Source organism: Vanessa tameamea, chromosome 12 (assembly GCF_037043105.1).
Source record: "Vanessa tameamea isolate UH-Manoa-2023 chromosome 12, ilVanTame1 primary haplotype, whole genome shotgun sequence".
NCBI classification, from domain to species: domain Eukaryota; kingdom Metazoa; phylum Arthropoda; class Insecta; order Lepidoptera; family Nymphalidae; genus Vanessa; species Vanessa tameamea.
In genome coordinates, this window is record NC_087320.1 from 10,368,950 (window position 1) to 10,392,593 (window position 23,644).

At 39.3% G+C, this 23,644-nt stretch overlaps 1 protein-coding gene across 14 annotated transcripts in view; it reads left to right on the plus strand.

Moving 5' to 3' along the window:
* Window positions 1-23,644, plus strand: part of LOC113393124 (ankyrin repeat and KH domain-containing protein mask) — a 34,713-nt gene that overhangs the window by 9,927 nt on the left and 1,142 nt on the right. For 4 of the 14 annotated variants that reach the window (XM_064216512.1, XM_064216513.1, XM_064216523.1 and 1 more), the window contains exons 3-44: window positions 2,136-2,301; window positions 3,093-3,354; window positions 3,522-3,743; window positions 4,713-4,970; window positions 5,240-5,420; window positions 5,753-5,963; window positions 6,119-6,332; window positions 6,440-6,665; window positions 6,792-7,121; window positions 7,234-7,406; window positions 8,433-8,546; window positions 8,887-8,971; window positions 9,232-9,332; window positions 9,428-9,637; window positions 10,003-10,140; window positions 10,541-10,747; window positions 11,755-11,918; window positions 12,522-12,729; window positions 12,871-13,113; window positions 13,234-13,506; window positions 13,688-13,856; window positions 14,114-14,351; window positions 14,694-14,826; window positions 15,005-15,105; window positions 15,367-15,583; window positions 16,073-16,219; window positions 16,369-16,494; window positions 16,946-17,094; window positions 17,751-17,903; window positions 19,030-19,146; window positions 19,343-19,492; window positions 19,670-19,859; window positions 20,157-20,289; window positions 20,422-20,618; window positions 20,772-20,915; window positions 21,192-21,278; window positions 21,365-21,523; window positions 21,831-21,960; window positions 22,362-22,454; window positions 22,551-22,735; window positions 22,910-23,035; window positions 23,440-23,610. In XM_064216512.1, the coding sequence (XP_064072582.1) occupies window positions 2,136-2,301; window positions 3,093-3,354; window positions 3,522-3,743; window positions 4,713-4,970; window positions 5,240-5,420; window positions 5,753-5,963; window positions 6,119-6,332; window positions 6,440-6,665; window positions 6,792-7,121; window positions 7,234-7,406; window positions 8,433-8,546; window positions 8,887-8,971; window positions 9,232-9,332; window positions 9,428-9,637; window positions 10,003-10,140; window positions 10,541-10,747; window positions 11,755-11,918; window positions 12,522-12,729; window positions 12,871-13,113; window positions 13,234-13,506; window positions 13,688-13,856; window positions 14,114-14,351; window positions 14,694-14,826; window positions 15,005-15,105; window positions 15,367-15,583; window positions 16,073-16,219; window positions 16,369-16,494; window positions 16,946-17,094; window positions 17,751-17,903; window positions 19,030-19,146; window positions 19,343-19,492; window positions 19,670-19,859; window positions 20,157-20,289; window positions 20,422-20,618; window positions 20,772-20,915; window positions 21,192-21,278; window positions 21,365-21,523; window positions 21,831-21,960; window positions 22,362-22,454; window positions 22,551-22,735; window positions 22,910-23,035; window positions 23,440-23,610 (7,301 nt within the window). The remainder of the gene's footprint in view (window positions 1-2,135; window positions 2,302-3,092; window positions 3,355-3,521; window positions 3,744-4,712; window positions 4,971-5,239; window positions 5,421-5,752; window positions 5,964-6,118; window positions 6,333-6,439; window positions 6,666-6,791; window positions 7,122-7,233; window positions 7,407-8,432; window positions 8,547-8,886; window positions 8,972-9,231; window positions 9,333-9,427; window positions 9,638-10,002; window positions 10,141-10,540; window positions 10,748-11,754; window positions 11,919-12,521; window positions 12,730-12,870; window positions 13,114-13,233; window positions 13,507-13,687; window positions 13,857-14,113; window positions 14,352-14,693; window positions 14,827-15,004; window positions 15,106-15,366; window positions 15,584-16,072; window positions 16,220-16,368; window positions 16,495-16,945; window positions 17,095-17,750; window positions 17,904-19,029; window positions 19,147-19,342; window positions 19,493-19,669; window positions 19,860-20,156; window positions 20,290-20,421; window positions 20,619-20,771; window positions 20,916-21,191; window positions 21,279-21,364; window positions 21,524-21,830; window positions 21,961-22,361; window positions 22,455-22,550; window positions 22,736-22,909; window positions 23,036-23,439; window positions 23,611-23,644) is intronic. The other 10 variants (XM_064216514.1, XM_064216516.1, XM_064216525.1 and 7 more) reach the window with 10 other exon arrangements.

Consider the following 23,644-nt stretch of genomic DNA (forward strand, 5'->3'; position numbering starts at 1 on the left):
TGTTAAATGATTTATGATAAGCACCTGAAACCAAATTTGCCCTTGTAATAATATTCTTACACTATAACGTTGCTTGCGAGCTTTGACAGTGATTGGTGCATGTCCGTTTATTTAAAGGACATTTCCTTGATTAACTTTAGGTTTATTAAAAATTAAATAACCGTTTTATCGTTGAGCAACATTTCATTATTATGTGATTACAGATCACAGACTTATATATATATCATACACTTAAATCGTAACACATTACCTGTATGATATAACGTGTACAATCTTGTTATATATAAATCGATCGGGATCGATTTCGCCCCATTGAAAAAAATTACCTTTTCAAAACTGAATAATATAAATGACTCTTACATAACTAAAGTTATGTATAGTTTCGTATTTTTTTTTCTTAATTAACAATATATGTGATTATTAAATTAGTTGTCAAAACGTTTTTGATTGATACCGACAGGTTAACTATATAAGGTCCGTTTTTATGATAACATTATTATTTGTATTGTAGATAGTGTTTCTACCGTACCTGAACTCGCATAGTATAAAGTGACATAAATTTGAGGCAAACAATTGGCAATGCCTCTCAGTCCTCTTTTTTCATGCCAATTTACAATCGGATGATACATATTATTGTTTATGTTCATCAAATAATATTTTACGTACAGTAACCTCGACGGCAAATCTATGACCGATAAAAATATCGACCGATTCATCAATAAAGTTTTTGCGACATTAACGACTCGACTTACAAATCGCCTTTACTATTCGACATAAAGGCCGTTTATTTATATATCTGAATTTTGATATAATTCCGTTTACTCAAAGTACGGCTAAGTAATAAGATAATTTAATAAATTTAAAAGGAAACATCAAACCTCTTTAAAGATTATTAAAGTAAGTAGTGTAAATTTTATCTACTATATCTCTAATAGTAGGGTTACATATACGACGTGCAGTGAGAGGTTAGATAGAAATTATGTTCGATTAAATTAATTTATAAACGACTAAATTGTGTAATATTACTCAATATAAGTTTCAAGCGAAGCTTTGCAAAGCCGCATTTAAGATCGTTCCATTTTAATCTTTATTTATAACTTTATAAGATTGACCTTCGTATGGGTATTCCGTTCTCTACTATGCACGTTCAAAAACCGCTCGAAGGTCGTTACTATAACGTTGCAGGTTTAAACATAGGATTTTTTTCTAATGTCAAACTCACAACACTACACTTATCATTGACATTTGCAATTAAGAACAACGCCTGGCCAGATGTACTCGAGGACCACAGTACTAATTTCTTTCGAACAATGACTCAACCTTTAGCAATATTATGTTAGCAGAAAACATCGTGAAATTTAGTTTTACGTTTTTACATAGTCTCGACTGGCGACTCTTATTTGAAAGATATATCGATTTGCACTACAGCGAAGCTTTTTATCTTGGCCCTAACGAAAATTTAATGAAATAAATCAAATTTAAATGGACATTGTTCAAATAGATCTCATAGAAAATTTAAAAGTTTTGAGTTTCAAAACAAATTCGCTTGCATTTTTTTTTAACTTATTTAATATTTATTTACTTGTTCTCTTGAGAAGTAAAAAAAATCGCAGGAAGTGTCTTTGTTTTTAGTTAATATAAATTATACTGGTTAATAAAAAATACTTTTAAATTGTTATTTTGAACCAAGATGACATAGAGGAGATAAAATTGGTTGATATTTACAAAAGGTTGCGGGCTCACATCAAAGCAACCACCACAGATTTCTCGTGCTTCATTATGGTTTATAATTGACCATAATCCGGAGAGAACTATATTAGGAATTTATAATATATATATATGCTGTACCCACATCTAGGCAAAGTTATGGATATGCGACATTATTCCCTATCTTCTTGGAGACGAGGTTTTTGTCCAGCTTTGGGGCTCGGTTTGTTACTTTACTGTGAATTATTATTAGTCCATGTAACTAACGTCATTAGTCTGGTATTACGATAACTTAACTGTACACAAATTAGCTTATGCCTGTGTACCCGCCGGAAGCTCAGTTCATGTTGATAAACTTCGTTATTTAAATGAATAAATAAGTAATGTTTCATTAACACATTATTTAATTCATTGTGTTTCATTGACAGGCATCGGAAAATTGTCAGGTGAAGGTAAACACCTGGCGGACCCTGAGGTGCTTCGGCGGCTCACTTCTTCTGTTTCGTGCGCGCTAGACGAGGCGGCCGCCGCCCTTACTAGGATGCGCAGCGACCAGCCTCCCGCGCACCACCGCCACCATCACCAGGACAAGCCGTTAGTACCACTAGAACATTACACTCCATACTTTTTATCTCATGTGTGTTTTTTTGTGGAATATATAAACATAAATGCAACATTGTTGTTCCATTGTTTCCACCTAGGAAACCATTACGATATACTGTTAACGAGCAAATATTACGACAGTTTCACTATAATGATTTTTACTATGAGTAAAAACGATGCCACTTCGATAAATTAAACATTTCAAAATACTATGTCATTATGGTTAAACGATAAAGATGAATAATATATTATTTTTTAAATAATTGTCTGTGCATTTATCACGCGATTTCTATTTAATGGGTTTTTAATAAATTACTAAGTAAAATAAAAAAAATTAATCTCCTGTCTAAAGTCCACTCGAAGTCACGGGAAGAGCTCGACCGTAATAAAAATACATCACATCTCAGATTTGACCTTGAAATATATATATATAAACTTAAACAATACAAAATCAAATTTTGTTTTCTATTTATAATATTTAAATTGACAAAAACATTTCCTTTAGATAATATCATCCGTATTTAATAAAATGATATTAAATTTAACTTTCGTTATTTCTATTCCGATTAGAAAGTTATGACAATGATGACAATCCGAGATTGAGTCGTAAACGCAAGACGCCTCTCAAATCGATCACGATCGAGTCAACGATTCTCGGATCGATTTGGTCGAGGCGCGGCGGTGACCATGATTTGTTAAGCTTTGATCTTATCTGACATTTTGGTTGATTCTTTATGCATCAAGTAATTTTCGTAATATACTAAAACTTCGCTTTATTGCAGCACGCAGTGCGGTTCTACCGCAACGGGTACGACGCCCACCGTGGCGTCCTCGGTCGGTGCAGACGGAGCGCCGTCGCTGGCGGAGGCATGCTCCGATGGTGACGTGGGCACGGTCCGTAAGCTCCTCACGGAGGGTCGCTCCGTGCACGAGACCACCGAGGAGGGCGAGTCCTTACTCTCACTCGCGTGCTCCGCGGGATACTACGAACTCGCGCAGGTGCTGCTGGCGATGCACGCGAGCGTAGAGGACCGCGGGATCAAGGTTAGGAAGAAGTACATTTATTGGAACTATATAATAATCAATATTGATTTAAGACTTAATGGCCTGCGATTATTTTGTTTGTATACGTGAAGATTTCACTATATACTATTAGGAAGGAAAGGTATATTCGTTTATGGTAATTTTAAACATTTCTTATTCGATTACAGGGCGACTGTACTCCATTGATGGAGGCGGCGAGCGCCGGCCACGTGGACATCGTGCGGCTGCTGATCGCGCACGGCGCGGACGTCAACGCGGTGTCGGGCTCCGGGAACACGCCGCTCATGTACGCGTGCGCGGGCGGGCACGAGGAGTGCGTGCGCGCGCTGCTCGAGAACGGCGCCAACGTCGAGGACCACAACGAGAACGGACACACGCCGCTCATGGAGGTCTGATACTAGCTTATGCATGTTAAAACGAATAACCATCATCTGTTCATTATATTATATAAACAATGTTTTCCGTTTTTATTTCTTATAAAGATTTTTGTGCATTTAGATTTTTTTAAAATAAAATAACCAGTACATATTCAATTTAATGAATATATGTAAATGAATATTTAAAAAAAAAATTGTTTATTGGAAGCATAAAGATCAGTATAGCCTATTCCAATGGAAGTAGGAAAAAAGATAAACAAACTTTTGATTTACGTATTTCATGCGATTTGCCCATAACTCAGCTATATTGTGCACTACTAGGAGTTTATGATTAATATATCTTTATTTATAATACAACACTATTGCACTTTAGCACTTATTTCCACTTTAATTTTACTTCTAAAACTTCGATAACAGTTTCGTCGACGTTCAAAACGACATTTTTTCCCGCATCCATTGTGAATATCATAGATATATTATATATCATAATGATGTTTGATTAAACACCAATGATATCGCATCAATTTTATGTCAAATGTTGTTTATTTGGCTTTTTTCCTGTTATGGTTGGAATAGCCTATTCCAATCGAAGAAAGAATAAACAAACTGTAGATTTACATATTCCATGCAATTTGCTATAGTTCAGCTAATATATCTTTATTTATAATACAATACTATTTCTCTTAAGTACTTATATCCACTTATATTTTGCTTCCAAAGTTTCGTTATCAGCTTCGTCGACATTCAAAACATCACTTTTACGCAAATCCATAATGAATATCATAGATTATTGTCGACCAATGCAATATCGCAATAATTCGATGTCAAATGTAATTTGACCTTTAGTTGTCTTAATGTTGGAATAAGCTATAGATGATAAGTTTGAATGTTATATACATTTAAAATTATAAATTACAAAATATATTTTCGGTAAATATTTTGTGGTTATACTAATTGATAATAATCATCGATAATGGACAGGCGGCATCGGCGGGTCACGTGGGCGTGGCTAAGATCCTCCTCGAGCACGGCGCAGGCATCAACACGCACTCCAACGAGTTCAAGGAGTCCGCCCTCACGCTGGCCTGCTACAAGGGCCACCTCGACATGGTCCGCTTCCTGCTGGCGGCGGGCGCGGACCGCGAACACAAGACGGACGAGATGCACACTGCGCTGATGGAGGCCAGCATGGACGGACACGTCGAGGTCGCGAGGCTGCTGCTGGACTCGGGCGCGCAGGTTCGTTTCTGTCTCGAGTCGGGTCGACCAGGTGACCCGTGGCTATCATTGCGATTAGTTTGTTCATTTATTTCAATTACGTAGCTTATAAGCGATCTTTCGAAGGTTAATACTGTACTGACATTTGTGTTTGTTCAAGTGTAAATAATAAAAAAGTTCACAAAAATAGAATAGTTGCAGTAATACGGTTATACTTTTTAAAATTTTATATAACCGATTACAAGTCCATCCAATAAACCTTCTCGCCGTCCTCCCGCATATATTCGTAGTTATCGTATAACGGGCTGCCGGCGCAGGTGAACATGCCGACGGACAGCTTCGAGTCTCCGCTGACGCTGGCGGCGTGCGGCGGCCACGTGGAGCTCGCCATGCTGCTGCTGGAGCGCGGCGCCAACATCGAGGAGGTCAACGACGAGGGGTACACGCCGCTCATGGAGGCCGCCCGGGAAGGTGAGATCGTTGATGAGCAGTTTTTCATTTCACTAATACCAATATATTTATACCACGTAATATATTTTTCTATAAAGGATATGCTCCAGCTCTAGCCATACAAGATTCCACATAGAATTCTTTGTACATTCCAAATTCTTCATTTCTAATACATTTGAATTAATATCTACTATTGTATGAATATTTAAGTGCTTATAAAAGCCTTCTTGAAAAAAATAGTAATGGTTACTGTACACCTCGAGGCACAGTACTCTAATATCGGTATATAATATAACATGATGCACTCACGTTTTTAATTATTTTGATTTTCAATTTTACATATTTTGTTAAAGGTCATGAAGAAATGGTAGCGCTATTATTGGGCCAAGGTGCTTCGATAAACGCGCAGACGGATGAAACGCAAGAGACGGCTCTCACACTTGCCTGCTGCGGTGGATTCCTTGAAGTCGCAGATTTTCTTATCAAGGCAGGTGCGGACGCTGAGCTCGGAGCTTCCACTCCCCTAATGGAAGCGTCTCAAGAAGGACATCTAGAGCTTGTACGGTAAGTCTTATATAATATGGTATGGTAGCTACGTAGTCTTGTCTGTTTATGGTTAATGATTTACATGAAAATAGTTTCCGAACAGTTTGTTCACCAACTCTGGCGAAGATTTTGCCCGTAGCGAAGTATATGTAATATGATTTTGGGGTGCGCAGGTACCTGCTGCAGGCCGGCGCGGATGTACACGCGCAGACGCAGACTGGTGACACAGCTCTCACGTACGCGTGCGAGAACGGTCACACGGACGTGGCGGACGTTCTGCTGCGCGCCGGGGCCGTGCTCGAGCACGAGAGCGAGGGCGGCCGCACGCCGCTCATGAAAGCGTGCCGCGCCGGACACCTATGCACTGTGCAGTTCCTCGTGGGCAAGGTGAAATATATAAAAAAATCACATGCTTGCAATGACTTATCTACGAGCATTCAAAGTTAATATCAAAATTGTTTGTTATATATAATGTAATGTTATATTATAACTAGGGTGCCGATGTGAACCGTATGACAGCAAACGGCGACCATACGCCGCTTTCTCTGGCTTGTGCGGGTGGGCATGCCGACGTAGTCAAGTTCCTCCTAGCATGCGACGCAGATCCGTTCCGCAAGCTTAAGGATAACTCGAGCACACTCATCGAGGCCGCCAAAGGAGGACACACCGCCGTCGTGCAGCTCCTGCTCGACTATCCGCACTCCGTCATGTTGCCTAGAGGTGACTATAAACTTAAATGTACAAATTCGTGATGTCATGATGTATATGTTCAGTTATAATCAATTTAAATATACCATCGATCACTAATAAATGACAAATACTTATGAAATTTAACTTTTATAATAGTCAACGCGCGGTCGCAATCAGGTAACACGGGCACGGAGGAGAGCGGAGGTCTCAGCTCGGCGCAAGCGGCAGCCCTGGGGCTGAGCCACGCCCCGGCGCCCGGAGCGCCGTCGCAGCGCGCGCTGCTGCCCGCCCACATGGCGGGCGCGCATGCGCCGCTAGCTCACCCCCACGTGCACGCGCACCCGCACGCGCACGCACCTCACGCGCCCCACCCGCACGTGCACGTGCTCGCGCACGGCCAGCCCCCTCACGCCGCGCAACAGGCCCACCCGGCCGCAGCGCCACAGCAGGAGATGTCTCCTAACTTCGCTAAGGTTTACTTGGATGGTTAGTTCTGTTTACTTTAGTTTTCTTGCTTTGTTGTTCTTAATTATAACAATATTTATATAAATTATTATATGGGAGTTAATTAAATATAATCATGGTATCAATAACTTAGGGCGCAAGAAGCAAAGCAGCGGTAACAACGGCAACGCGCAGGTCGCGAATCCCCCTGCGGCGCCGACGGGCGGCGCGGGCGCGGCCAAGCACAAGTGCGGGCGCAAGCAGCGTCCCGCCGCGCCCCACTCCGACCACCACTTGCCGCCGCCGCCCGACATACTGGACGACCATGTAAGTAGACAATAATTTTCGGATTATAGAGGCGTATCCGGTTGAACAGTCGTAGAAAATGATTGGGAGCTTTTGCGTTCAATGTGCTGTACGCGGGCATAATTGAAATAATCATTCGTACAAGCGCGTATTCTTGAGCGATCTCGATGAGCGGGCTGAATCGATTACAGGATTATCACCGCAAATTAGTATTATATTTATGTAAGGCAAGCAGCGTTCGAGAAAGAAACTAACGCAGTTGTAGGCCAGTTAACATTCATAATACTCGCTTGCTTGGTCTAATTTAAATACTGCACAACCGCACGCATGCCTTATGGGTTCGCTCTTCATACGCATTACATAGCAGAGTGTCCGCAACCTCCCTTAGTTACGTAGACAAATATCATCCACTTGAGTAACATTAAGGCCCTAATGCAATTCAACTAATTACATAACAATATATAATATCATGCTTACACATAGATATAATTAACTTTTTATCAATTATGGATGGTGGTCAATTTGATTCGTGTTTATTTTTAAATAACTAATATTATAGGTCGAAGATTAATTATTTTTTCACTTCAAGTATCCTTTCGAAATGTAAGCCGCCTAAATGTCAGTCTGTACAGTCTCATAAATGACTAGTTTAATTTAGTATGATTAGATATCATCACTATATATACTAAAAATTATTGTTATTTATTATTATTAGAAATTATTGTTATTATTTTTAATATTGTCTCTGAAACGAATAACGCATAATTGACATATCTACTAAATATAGTTTAAATAACTGAAACGGATTATAAAAATACATATGAAATTAATATTTCATTCCTATCTTTAACAATTAAATAAATAGGTTTAGTATAAGTTCAATCCCAATCAATGTTCGCGGTTTAAAGACCAATTAATATATTGACACGTTAATTTTAAAAAATGATGAAATAATTGGAAAAGCATACGAATTGATCATCACTCATTATTGTTCTTATTGGCTTAATTTTAAAATACTATCATTTGTGCTTGCTTTCCACGGTGTAGATGTGCCACCACAACATGGTGCATAAGCATAAGCTATCCCTCCCGCCCGGCTTTACGTGGAAGGATGTTAACAAGAAATTTAAAAATAAAAACAAAGTTGAAAAAAAATCCAATGTGAGTGGACACATTTCTAAAATATCATGTTTCGTAGTGTTGTGTCTGAAGTTATTTTGATTTAAATGAAATGTAGATTTATTTTCGTACAATATGGTGATTACGTTGTTTTTTTTTAATCGCTCCATAGTAGACCATTAATATAGAGCATGAAACTGTAGAACATTATAATATGTTTAAAATTAACCCGAAACCTTTTGTGTTCATCGATTTTTGCTTCAGTGGGTGTCTTGGATATTTTATTATTTTAAAATTCATTATTTAAGTATTTTATGAATGTGTAGAATAGCTTTGTAGTATGTTTTATTCGTGTATAATTAAACAAATTGTAATTTTTCAGAGACCTGAAGCTCTTGCAGGTCAACCTCGAAATGATTCATTACCAGAAACCGAGAGGAACATGCTCGAGTTAGCCGAAGCGTCCGGTAAGAAACCTACGATCTCATTATTATATCTGTATATCACATAATTATCATTAATAATACGTAAGTAACAGAAACGTTAATTATTTACTTTATCATTATATAAAATGCAATAATACCCGTTTACATATTATTATAATTAATATTCGGCAAAGTCAATACGACAGAATGAGTGCTTTTCGAAAATAATTAAAAAGTCAGTCTGAAAAGTAATTTATTTGAAAATCGAAATGTGGCGTATACACATAAATAATAATGCGTAGTAACGCACGACCCAGGCGCGTCGCCCGCCCCCGCCACGCCGCCCTACCCGCCGCCGCAGCCGCCGCTCCCCGCGCAGCAGCTCAGCGCCGACATTGATCAGGTACTAGCGCACCAGTTTCCTCTTTATATATTCCAATTAATTGCATTCAATCTCTCATACCTCAAATATTTCATAATATCTTTGAATACTACCAGCAACAGTTTCAAGAGTTACAACAGCAGCAATGGCAGCAACTGGTTGCACAGCAGCAGCTGCAGCAGAAAAAGCATCAGCAACAGCGTCAACAACAACAACAGCAACAGCAGCAGCAGCAGCAACACCAACAACAACAACAACAACATCAGCAGCAACAGCAGCAATATGTGCAAGAAATGCAACAAAGGCCAGAAGCATATGTACCACAGGTAAAGACAATAGATGCATTGATATTCCTTTTATTATTTTTTAATTTAAAAGTGATTATAATTATGACATCAAATGTATTATTACATATTCAATAACATGGAAGAAAATCGTTCAAGTTTTGGAAGCTCATATAAACATTAGTTGGTCATGCTATAACCTACCTAACTCAGACCTTAAAGAGTGAGCTAACCAGTGTAACTACAGGCACATGGGCCATAACAATTCAGTTTTTAATGGTTGGTGGCGTATTGGCGATGAAGGAATCGTTAATTTTTTTACGAAGCCACTGTCCATGGAGTATTTGCACGTCCGCCTTTAGACATTAAAAAACCTCGAAACATATTATTATACATAAATCTACCAGGTATATGATCGTCCCCAGACGGAGGAAGGTGGGTCAGTTGAAGCACGCGAGCTTGGCGCGGTTCTAGCATACCTCCAGCGTGAGGTGCCGTCGCTTGTCGCTCTGCCGCCTAACGAACTACGCTCCCTCGTGCTGCAGGTACAGTCGACTATCGTCTAATCGGATCTCAAATCACACGTACATAAAAGTTGATTTACATCCAGTAAATAGTCGGCTAAAAGAAAAACGTAGGCGATCAGTTGTATACGATCAGGTATATCGTAAATGATAATTCATATTACCGGTGTACGTAGTGCATTCATTTTAGCACCAGATGCATAGAGATCAGATACTTATCAAGACACAAAATATTCTCTATAAAGCGTGCTGTTGCCGTCCAGCAATTGTTCCGATACAACACTAAAGATATACGTGAATATATTCGAATATATTGTATGAGATAGTATTTTTTATGTCTGTGCTTGTAATATGTCTACAACGAATATATACCTTTAGATAATCAAATCAAATTAATAAACTAACACCTGCTACATTTCAGGTGATGCAACAGAAGTCTCACGAGATCCTGTCGGGCAAATGCGGGGAGGAAAGTGCAGAGGAAGGCGCGGTGGGTGAGGGTGAGGGCGATGCGGACGGCGACGCGGAGGGCGAGTGTGACGAGGGCGACGAGCGCCGCGCGCGCCTCCTGCTGGCCGCCGCCGAGGAAGCGTTCGCCGCTGACTGGCCCAGGGACCACGACCTTCCGGTTAGTATCGGAATTGGTATAGTTATTTTGACACTAAAGTATATGTAATAAACTTCTAACACCTACTTTCTGTTTGCATACGGTACAGAGAACATTTTTGGGCAAATTGATTATATTTTCCAGTAGCTTATTATATATGCGTAGTGGTAATAATAATAATAATAATCTTTATTTGAAAAATAAAAGCATTACAGTAATTACACCAAGTCGCTTTTATCTACACTAATTACTTAACAAAAGAGATAAAATTTAGTAAAAATAAAATTTATAAAAAAAAAGTAAACAAAAATAAGCTTAAATCTATATAGGAACTACAACACATCTTTAAAATTCTGGAATATATAGAATTGTTTGAATATATTATAAAAGGGATCACAAAATATATCTACACTCGACAACAAAGTAGGAAGTTATTTAAAAGTTTAACAGTCCTAGCAGTGGGGCTGTTGCTAGCGTGGGGAGAATGCCACATAGGTGGGTAACAAAATAATCTATGTTGCCGTCTTCCAACACCACGCATATATTGGTCGGGAACATACAAATATATGGATTCACGTATAGCAATGCTATCCACTCTATTCATTAGAATTAAATAGTAAAATTTTAAAAAATAGTAAAATTTGGTATACGCATATATAATAAGATACTGGAAAATATAATCAATTTACCATTTACAAATTTTAAAAAATGTATTAAGACCAAATTAATAAATAAATCTGTTATTCATCAAAAGAATACTTATTAGAAAAAAACGCCTGGATTTAGGCTCGGGTTTCATCATAGGACACTAATTATTGTGAAAAACAGCATTGTAAATATGTTTATTTGAAAAGAGCAACTATGCGAGTTTCTTGCCGTTTCTTCTCGCTGGAGGCTGTTTTCCGAAACGGTGGTAGTGTTTAAATATTAACGTTTCAAAAACGCTTTATTGTGAAGTTTACTTGAATAAAATAATTGAATTGATTTGAATTTGAACTGTGTTCTACGTTTATAAATTTTTTCAACAGGGTGGAGCTGGTTGCCAGTACCGCGCTCGTCCACCTTCCCCTTCGGGCATTATGGACGTCTCCGACCTTTCACCCGCGCAGGCTCCCGTCCCCGCGCCCGCGCCCCACGATCCGCAACCTCACTTCGCACTACCGCCTCCAACACTGCCCTACGACGACTATAGGTAAGCAAGTTGTAATTAACACGACGAAAACAAGATATGGTTATCCCTTACCAGGGCAAGCTAATTTCTATAGTACAGTTAATAAAATTTTTATTTATTGCGAGTATGTTATTTTGATGATTAGTTCACTCTTTAATTATTGCTACTTTTTTATTTATGAAATATCTGATGGGATCCATAATAACAATAACTGGTATTTTTTTTATCTGGAAGAGTAAGAAAGTATGAGTATTCCGTTATCTTGACAGTGAATATGTATCAAGTATCATACTTGATACATATTCACTGTCAACATGTAATAAGGTAAAAGTGTCAATAATATTAAATATTAATCGACGACCTCCGTGGTCGAGTAGTGTGTACACCGGTTTTCAAGGGTACGCCACTCCGAGGTCTCGGGTTCGATTCCCGACCGAGTCGATGTAGAAAAAGATCATTAATTTTCTATGTTGTCTTGGGTCTGGGTGTTTGTGGTACCGTCGTTACTTCTGACTTGCCATAACACAAGTGCTTTAGCTACTTACATTGGGATCAGAGTAATGTATGTGATGTTGTCCAATATTTATATTTATTTATATTTATAATGTAATTTTTAAATTGTAGATCGTCAACCTTTGGTCCGGCGGCGGGTGGGGTGGCCGGTGTAGGTGGGTTAGTCCCAGTGGGCGCCGCGGGAGCGGTAGGCGCAGTGGGTGCGGTGGGTTCTGGCACTCCGCTGGCCGCGCCTGCCGCAGTCACTCCACCACAAGCTCAGCCCCACTCCAAACGAGATCAACACCACCATGCCAATAATGCTGCTCTTAAGAAGAAGGTATACAATATTTTTAAAGACATGTGAGTTCGGATGAGTTTGGTTTTGTTTTTTCATGGTATTTTGCAAGCCAAACTCACGTAAATTGTCTTATATTTATTGTTTTGTTGACAATTATTTAATAAAATTTGTCATTCTTAGGGTCGGTTCACCGGTGGACCGAGAGCCCGGGTGGACGCGTTTGGTGCGCACGCGCACGGCGCGCACGCGGCTCACGCCACTCCCCCGCAGCCCGCACCCGCGGCCTATTCTGCGATGGACGTAGACGGCGAGACCGACTCCAACCACGACACAGCGCTCACGCTCGCCTGTACCGGTGGCCACGAGGACCTCGTCGAACTGCTTTTGTCTCGCGGCGCAGACATCGAACACCGCGATAAAAAGGTATGGCAGAGAATATTACGTCGATATTTTAAAGAAATAAGAGATCTTTTAAATATCGACATTGTTATTCGTGAATTATTTATCAATATCTAAAATACTTAACAATATTTTCATTCGCAGGGTTTTACACCCCTCATCCTGGCGGCGACTGCAGGGCACGAAAAGATAGTGGAAATCCTCCTCAACCACGGCGCGGACATCGAGGCTCAGTCGGAGCGTACAAAAGACACACCACTGTCTCTAGCGTGTAGCGGCGGCCGCTACGAGGTGGTGGAGCTCATCCTTAGCCGCGGTGCTAACAAAGAGCACCGCAACGTCTCCGACTACACGCCGCTGTCACTGGCCGCGTCGGGCGGATACGTCAACATCATCAGACTTTTATTGCACCACCAGGTGATTAAATTAGTTTGTGTTTTTAATTATATAGCATTTTGATAATAATAAGAATTACTTCACATGAAATAAAAAATAAAAAAATAGTTAAAAAAATTATATAGAACTAAGCATAATTTATTTGTCATGACGTGAAAACCAAATTCAATAATAGATTTTTTATTTTTGCATAATATAACAGGCGGAGATAAATTCTCGCACGGGGTCCAAATTGGGCATCTCTCCTTTAATGCTGGCTGCCATGAACGGTCACACGGCGGCTGTACGGCTGCTGCTAGACTGCGGCTCAGACATTAACGCGCAGATCGAGACTAATCGCAACACCGCACTCACACTCGCCTGCTTCCAAGGTAACCAGATCGTTGCCTTATTTTTAATGTAAAGTTTTTATATGTCGTAGCACTACTTTATAATAGTTATATAGAAAACTTGCCACAGGATGTCTAAACTAGTATTGACGGGTGATTTATATGATCACTGAGACATTCAATAATTGATACATATTTAAAGTACATAAAATAAGATACGACAATAACATTCGCATAAAAAAAGGCAAACCAAACGTAGACTAGACTAGACCATAGTAAAATAAAACTTCCGCCACCAGGCCGACACGAGGTCGTGAGTTTGCTGCTGGACCGCAAGGCGAACGTGGAGCATCGCGCGAAGACCGGCCTCACGCCGCTGATGGAAGCGGCCAGCGGCGGCTACGTGGAGGTGGGCCGCGTGCTGCTGGACAAGGGCGCCGACGTCAACGCGCCACCCGTGCCGTCATCCCGCGACACCGCGCTCACCATCGCCGCCGACAAGGGACACACGAAGTTCGTCGAGTTGCTGCTGCAGAGGTACGTCACACGCATAACAAACTATTGTTTTTATTTATATTCGGCTAGTCTTGCTATAGTTGATAACTATGTGATTAAAACAAACAACAATGATGACATCTTATTCAGCATCAATTGTCTGATGGCCCTTATAATCTTATGAGGTTACCACTTGAATTGAAAACAAAAATGAAATGTAAAAAAACATATTCATTAATATTTTACACTCCTATTGGTGTACAGAACAATGACATTGAAAAATTATGTATTTGACATAATGATGGATGGATACGATTAAAAATAGATCTGACTCAAATTATACACATGAACCTGCTCTTTATACTGAACCTTTGTGATTGTCAGACGAGCGGCGGTGGAAGTAAAGAATAAGAAAGGCAACTCCCCACTCTGGCTGGCAGCAAACGGAGGACACCTCGCAGTTGTAGAAATGCTTTACGCCGCTGCGGCGGATATTGACTCACAGGACAATAGAAAGGTAACAAATATTTATTCATTATCTCATAAAAAATATGTAGAACATATCAATAGATATTATTTGGACGTTAATGAAATAGTATGTATATCAGTAGGTACAGAAACAATAATGTTCCAATTTTATCCACGATAGAAACTTAATTTAATATATATATTACAACTTGTAAAATGCTTTACAGGTATCTTGCCTAATGGCCGCTTTCCGCAAGGGTCATACTAAAGTCGTCAAATGGATGGTCGGCGTCGTGACACAGTTCCCCTCCGACCAGGAAATGACCAGGTTAGTAAAGCTTCTTGATATGCGACTGATAATGTTTCCATCGTTGTTGATTCAGTTTAGAATTTAATTTGAATGTTGGTTTATTATTTTATGTAGCAAGTTTAATTAATTTTGAATACAATTTTAATAAGAGAAGCTACGTGGTTAATCTCGCTAAAATATTGGGGAAGTGTTATTGAGAGACATAAAATTTTTCAATTGTAATATAAACAGATATAAAATAGTAGGATTTGTGTATAAGTGCGTAATCTTTACCCACAGGTACATTTGCACAATATCGGACAAGGAGTTGCTGGAGAAGTGCCAAGAGTGCGTGCGCGTGATTCGCGCGGCCAAGGAGACGCAGGCGGCGCGCGCCAACCAGAACGCGACCATTCTGCTGGAGGAGCTCGACGCCGAGCGCTGTCGCGAGGAGAGCCGCCGGCAGGCCGCCGCGCGCCGCCGCGAGCGCAAAAAGAAGAAGAAGCTCGAGAAGAAGGTGCGCCGCCCTCATATCAATCATATCATCAATATATCAACTCAACGCAACATACCACTTAATTGATTTATTGTGATACGTTAACGATGATATTTTATATCAAAAATCAAAATATTATTTATTTTAGTAGGCTCATAAAATTACTTTGAATCCCCATGTTAATGATGAATTAAATGTTCACCTACCAGTGATTCGAAAAGTAAATTATTTCCAAGAAGAACTGGCAAGAATCTCAGTAATTACTCTTTTTCACAAGTTTAATGACTGAGTATGTCAATAAAGTACAATTAAATTTATATATTACCTACCAGGAAATCAACAGTCCATGCTTTTTTTTTCATGAATCTTGTAACATGTAGATATGTGTAGGCCAAGTTAAAATTACTAAAACTGCGATATAGTTCACTTATAATAATGATGAGTTTCTATGCATTATTCAAAATCATTATATAACTGTACAGTTTTTTTACTTTTCGATATCTTTACCAGGAGGAAAGACGCAAACTCCAAGCGGAAAACGAAAAAAACTCACTATACTGCGAGAAAGCGCTCGGCGAATGCTCGGAAGGCGGCGAGGGCGACGACGAGCCCGCCGCGCGGGAGGAGGGCGACTCCGGTATCGACGCCAACTCGCAGGTACATACACGCTAGCTAATCTATTAGTTACGTTAAACGGGGTAATAGGACTGATAAAATATTATATTTCATCCATACCTATGTATCACCTGAATGTCCTCGAATTTCCTAAAAGTATTGTATATAGTGACTAATAAATATCTTCACAGGGTTCCTGTTCATCATCGGATGTGAAAGTACCACCCGCGCAGAGCGCAAAATGCAAGAAAAAGAAAAAAGAGGAAAAAGCTCCATCCGCGCCGCAGCAACCGCCGCCTAAGAAGCAACCAGACAAAGTAATATGCCCCTATTATTAACAAATTAAGCAAGTTATAAAATAATGATTATGTTAACTTAAATATAATATAGATTAAAATATGTAATAACTCTTCTTGTTCTTTAACCTTTTTTATTATATTGTAATATCTTTTTTTTTTACTTTATTACCTACTAGTGACCCGCCCCGGCTTCGCACGGGTGCAATGTGGGTTATCCCTAAGAGATAGACATATACCATCGTGAACTTTTTTGAAGACCGTTTTAATGTGTACAATACTGTACTATATTATTTTGATCGAACTCTAGGGTTCAGCCCTAATATACATCAATCTAAGTATACATAGGGACAGACAGTGGGAAGCGACTTTGTCTTATACTATGTAGTGATTATCTATTAAGTTTTTACTTTATTATATATTTATGTCTGTACAATAGTATAATTTATCATCATTTGTTTACTCTTAACAGGTTAAACCGAAAATAGAGACAAAACCAGAGAAAGAAGCACCAACCAAACCAGATAAGAAACAAGAGAAAGAGAACGTAGCTCCAAGCTCTCCTCCTGCGACACCCGTCAAGCCCACCGCGCCTGAGCGACGACCTGAAAAGAAGGAAAAGTGAGTAAAATAGTGTGACATGTATACTAAGCGAGTCTCTTGTTTTGGTATGAATTAATATTTTCAATGCTTACATTTTACGTCAAGCATTAGTCAAAAATGCAAACCAGACTATGGATTTTTGTTGTTGAAAAAAATACTGTTTATTTATGGTTACTAAAATTAAATATTAGCTTAGCTTAATTTGTTTGACAAACAAAAATGTACGAATTCTAATAAAATTAATTGTACTAAGCAACCCTTAAAATTATGTACATAAATATAAAACTATAAGCTGCTATACATATATGTATATATGGATATGGATAACTGGTTGTATGGACCATACAACAAATGGAAAAAATATCACTTCATCCATATTAACTATAGTGGTACAGCAATATGTAATATCTTATGATCTTTCTTTGATACAAATGAATCATCATCCTTTGTTCTGATTATTGTTTTACATCGTTTTATTATTTTATCAGATAACATGTACTTGCATGGACTTATTGCTACTCAATAGTTAAGCAGTTTTTTTTTTGCATAACATAATAACTAAATAATTGAATATATATTTACTTAAGAATTATTTCCATTAAATAACTAAATGGTTCATAACATAGTTCTAGCTTATAGTATTGGGGGTTAAAGAATATTGAAAATTGTTGCAGAAAACCAGAGGAGGATGCAAAGAGCATCACAGTACAGAATGTTAAATACGGGAATTGTTCTCGTAAGAGTCAAGTGTTTGAGTCCAGTAGGCACAATGTGGACAAAGACGATGATGCTACCGATAAAAATAAAAAGATTCACACTAGCCATCAGTAAGTTATACACAATCATAATTACCTACACAATTGCAGTGAACTACACGAGGGCTGGTAGAGATATGGATGCTAAGAATTTTTATTTATAACATTAATATAGGTTTTAATTTATTACATATACTAAATATATCCCTTAGATTTTAATTTTTGTTGATGGATATATGTATACAAGAATGCCACATTTTAAAACAAACCATGGTCGGTACATTATATGTTTTTAACAATTTAACTAATTATTATTTTTTCAAATGGCAGGCAGACTGGCTAATTTGCCAATTGATGGTAAGTGGTCAGTGCCCATAGACATTTAGCACTGTAAGAAATATTAACCATCCTCTACATCGTCAATGCACCTCAAACTTTGGGAACTAAGATGTTGTGTCCCTTGTGCCTATGGTTACACTGGCTCACTCACCCTTCAAACCAAAACACAGCAATACTTATTATTGATGTTTGGTAGAAGATCCGATGACTGGGCTGCCCTATGGGCTTGCACAAAGCCTCGCCACAAATATGTGTTCACACTATGTTTATTACCACTTTTAATTATGACAAACATGTTCTATAAAAAATATTAGTAATAATCGTAAAAAGAAGAAAGCTAAGAAAAAACAGAACTACCTAAGTTGTATTTATGTTTGGAATAAATACTACAACTATAAATGAATTAACTACAATAGTCACATCTTGTAACTGAAACTTTGCATGCCAAATTTTTATTTTGTTCTTAATACATACATATACATTTGCATGTTCAAAATAACGACACATTATCTTCCTAATTAAGTTTTATTTAAACATTAATGACAGTGAACAGTTATTTAAAACAGATTATAATGTTATTGGATACTTTTACTTTTTTTGGCGTTTAGCTCATTTACATATTTATTTTTCACCTGAATTAGAAATCTAAAATAAAATAATTTATATATAACACAACTTTCTTTGTCTGTATTAAGCATACAACAAGAATGTACTGTTATCAAATGTATGTAATTATATATATATATATATTATTTACCATCTTATTTAATGAAATAAAATTCGGTTTTTGTTATGTGTTAACGTCAATCGCTACTAATTTAGAGGGACGGAGTTTATAATATTCTTATTGTATACGCAGATGGGAGGGCGACAACAAGAGTACATCTCCCAAGGGGAGTGGAGCGCGACGCGAGGACGGCTGGAAGGAGGTCGTGCGCAAGTCCAGCGTACAGACACTCTCCACACTCGAGCCGGGGTGAGCAGTACATACCTTTAATATTATATATTTCATTATATCTAACTATAATCTCTTAAATAACTAATAGAGCTCAATTATACTAACTAAAAACCCTGGACACAATAAAATTTACATAAACAAGAAAATCTGTATAACATTAAACATTGAAATAAAATAAATTATAACGAAATCAATAAATGTTCAAAATAAACAGATGCAAGAAGGTGTCTGTAGCTGCACACGCGATATCGCGCGTTATCGGACGCGCCGGCTCCAACATCAATGCCATCCGCTCCGCCACCGGCGCGCACATCGAGGTCGACAAGCAGGTCAAGGGACAGGGCGAACGCATCATCACTATTAAGTTAGTCATTTGTTTCTCTTGTTGAAAACGATAGGTTTATATGTAATGTTTTAAAAAGAATGACCAAACATTTTTAGAAGTCAACAATACCATTCCAATTTTGTTGAGTTCTTTATAAAAAGTTTACCTAAATAGAGATACTTTCAATGTATAACCATGAATTTGTGCGATCCGCAGAGGGTCATCGGAAGCGACGAAGCAGGCGGCGCACCTGATTGCGGCTATGATCCGCGATCCCGAGGCGGACATCGCACAGCTTTTGCCGCGAGCGAAACTGCCGCCCGCGCTGCCCGCACCCGCGCACCCACACCCGCACGCGCACGCGCACGCCGCCAAGCCCGCCGCGCACAAGCAACCCGCCGCCAAGGTAATTACTCATCTCTCATTTGCTTTTTCAGCTACAAACTGTGAGTAAACCAACAACAGCGAGATAGATAGTGACCATATACCATCTCCAATATGAAACATATTTTGTACTTGAAATAATGTAATTATACTGTGAGTGCTATCTACGCAGCAGACTGTATGTGAACTATTAAAAATATATTATATTTTTAATCAATTACTGGTATAATTTGTCAACCTCAGACAACACATTTGAATTTTAAGTGTTCATCTTCTATAGCATACAAATGTAACGTCATATAACTGTTCGTTTCGTCAGACGAGCAGCGTCGCCGTAAGCGCGGGAGTCACGTCGGTGGGCGCCAGCAGCAGCCGCGCCACGCCGCCCGGCCGCGCCGCCGCCAAGCCGCACCCGCAGACGCGCCCGCCCATGCCGCGTCTGCATGCGCAACGTACGTATTCACTTACGCCTATAGAAATTATTTACAAGCGACGCACTTATCGAACGAACGAACGTATATTTAATTAATTTTCATGCTGTACAAATATTGTCTTTAATATTAAACCATTAAATTTGTTTTCAGCGATAACGCTACCCGAGAAGCGCGTATCGAGTGCACCGAGCACCGTAACGAGCATTGCGGCGAGCTCCGCCAGCAGCGCGGTTAAGACGGGTGCACTGTCGTACACCGGCGCCATCGTCGGCGCCAGGAGCCACACATTCGCCGCCAAGCTTACCGCCACACCGCCAGTCGACACCAAGCCACGACCCGTGCCACAGGTAAAAATAAATTACGAAGTGACACTGATTAATATTCATTACACCAGTAGTCCGTCGACTTAAAATCGACTTTTATAAATTGTGTACTTTTATATTTCTAATCTAGTTCATCCTATTACTATGAATTGTTCATGAAACCTCATTTTGTATTAGGTTGTGGGCAGCCCAGCGCCCAGCAACGTAGTTGTCGGTGCAGTCAGCGCAGGAGGAGCTTCTCCGCTCAAAGCGCGAGATTCTCCACCCGCTAAGGTTGAAGATGAGCCTCGCCCTGTTCGACTTCATACTGACGCGTTGCAGGTAAACGATTAAACTAGTTAGGTCATCGGTAATATATCGTCATTTTTGACCCATGAGGGATTTCATTTATTAATTTAAAGAGTTAAGAGTACTGAAAAATCGTTGTATATTAATGATATTCAAATTGAACCAATTTTTTGTGCATTTATTCATGTGAAGCTTCAGAAATGTATAAGATTAATTTCCGTCCTAATAAATATTTAATAAAAATGTTACGAAAAAAGCTTCAAATATATATGTCAAGTATGTATTGATAACATTTATCATAATTTCTAGCTAAGCCCAGACAATTCAAGCACATGGAGTAACGAAGACATCCCAGTGAATTCATCTTCGGCTCTTCACATCAATACTACACCGCAGGTAAGACGATAGCACTATTTAATTTATTTTTACGATTGTTTTTTTTTTTTTAATATATAGCGTATACTAATGGTAATATTATACAGGCGACCGTTAACGTGCCGTGCTCGAGCTCGTCCGGCCCCTGCGCGGGTAGCGGCAGCGGCGGCGCACAGGAGTACTCGCTGTTCAAGGACCTGTCGGTGGGCGCGGCCGCTGTGTGGGGCGCCGCCGAGCCCCACAACGTCGACCCGATGCCGCCGCAGGTAACTATATATAAATTAGTTATAACGTAGTCCTGTTTCATCAATAGGAGAATATCAGAGAAAAAATAATGAAATATTGACCCAAAAATTGGTCTTCGGTTGTATGAATCATTAGTTATTGTTTATATTAACAATCCACTGGCAACAATAAGATCTCAACTTTATATACCCCGGGCTAACTTATTTGTTTTTGTCATCGAAAAGCGTATATAAAATTATCGATTGTGAAAAACAACACTCAAATTTCTTGTTTATATCCCACATTCGAAAGTGTCATTAATCGGTTGTCAATTATGTTATGTTACAGGCCGACGCTAGTAAGGCGCCAGGCTACCGCGGCGGAGGCGGAGGCTGTTCGCCCTGCTCGCGCACGTCCTCACACGGGTCCACACCGCCACCACCACCGCCGCCTCCCTACCACCACCCGATGCCCATCGGTAAGCTTGACTGCACGCCATACAATGACACTATAATATAAACGTCCGAACTTCTACATATAAAGTTGACTACGCCAAGCAACGATTTATTTATTTAAAGCATATTATGAATGACTGACATAGAAATACACTACCTAATTTCTACACCACCAGGAATAAATAATAACCTTGTAAAATGACATTACATTACTTTTGTTAAGTTGTAATTTTATTCATATATATCTATATAAAACAATATTACAATTGGATGGTAAAATCAAAATTTGAGCTCAACACTAGTTTCAACAAAGGGCCTAATTTTTATAGTTGCAATGTTCATTGTTGGCGTCGATATCGATCGTTACAATTCAAAATTCGTCATACTCTTTAATTGCGAAGTAAAATCTTTACCAAATTCCCAGGCAATGCGGTGAATGCAATGGATATGAGTGGTCTTAGCAGAAACGGGCCTATTTATCAAGACAATTCTCGTAATGGACACAATATGATGGCAAGTATCAATTATAAGATTTATTATTGCGATTACATCTCTCTTTTAGATATCAGATTTAACCTATAAATAATATTATCTTTCTTGTGTAAGCAGGTAGGCATGTCGAGTGGCGTGTCGGGTGTATCTGCGCTGGGAATGGGTTACGTGGGCGTGGAGAGCGTGTCGCGTTTGAATCCACGAGCGCCAGACTTTGCGCAACGACACCCTCTGCTGCAGCAGCAGCAGCAGCAACAACAGCAGCAGCAGCAGCAACAGCAACAGCAGCACAAGCATGCAGCGCAGGTACTATATGTTTTAGTTATTAACGATATACTGGTTTTTAATAAGTAAATTAGGTTTCGTAAGACCACCGATCGAAAATCTATAATGGTCCAAGGGGCAATGTTATGTCACTAAAGTAATTCCGTTTTAGTATATTTAAGATCTTTAACTAAAATTTGATGTTTCTGTAAACAGCAACTGTTCCCCGGTGGTAGCGGTGGCAACCTTAGCTCGATGCTGGCCATGTACCCTCAGAGCGCGCCTAAGATGTCGCACGCGCCTCACGCCACGCACCACCCCTACCAGGTCAGTCATAATTTTGTAAGTATCATTGAAACCATACTTTTTTTTTGGGTCGCGGTAGGAGACGGTTTTGATCTTAATTGAAGATTGTGAATTTTTATGAATTGAGTTTTTGTGCTGAATTTGAATTTAAAATTTTCTATTTTGGTGAAGGAAAACATTTTGATGCAAAAATTAAAATTGATAGATGGAAATTCTGTTACATGTGGTTCAAACTCTATAAGACCAGTGTGGAGACATTACTTACAAGGTCTTGCTTTCCACTCTATATTTTATGCCATAATAATAATTGTCTATTGGGTAGATTGTCTGATATCATATACATATTATGTTTTTATTTGTATAGATTCTTTGATTTGATTTTACGTGTAAAGTTTTGAAATAAATGAAGTTAAAGTCGTTTTAACCTTGTGTTTCCGCAGTCGCTGATGGACCGCGGAGTGGGCGTGGGTGTGGGTGGTGTGGGCGCGTGGGGCGAAGAGGAGGAGCGCAAGCCGCGACCCATCGGTACCGAGCGGGCCTGGAAGCTCACAGCGCCCGACGACTGGCACCACGCGCACCACCACCACCGTACCGATCACGACAGATACCAAGTATACATTGGTTTTATTTTGTTATCAATTCAAG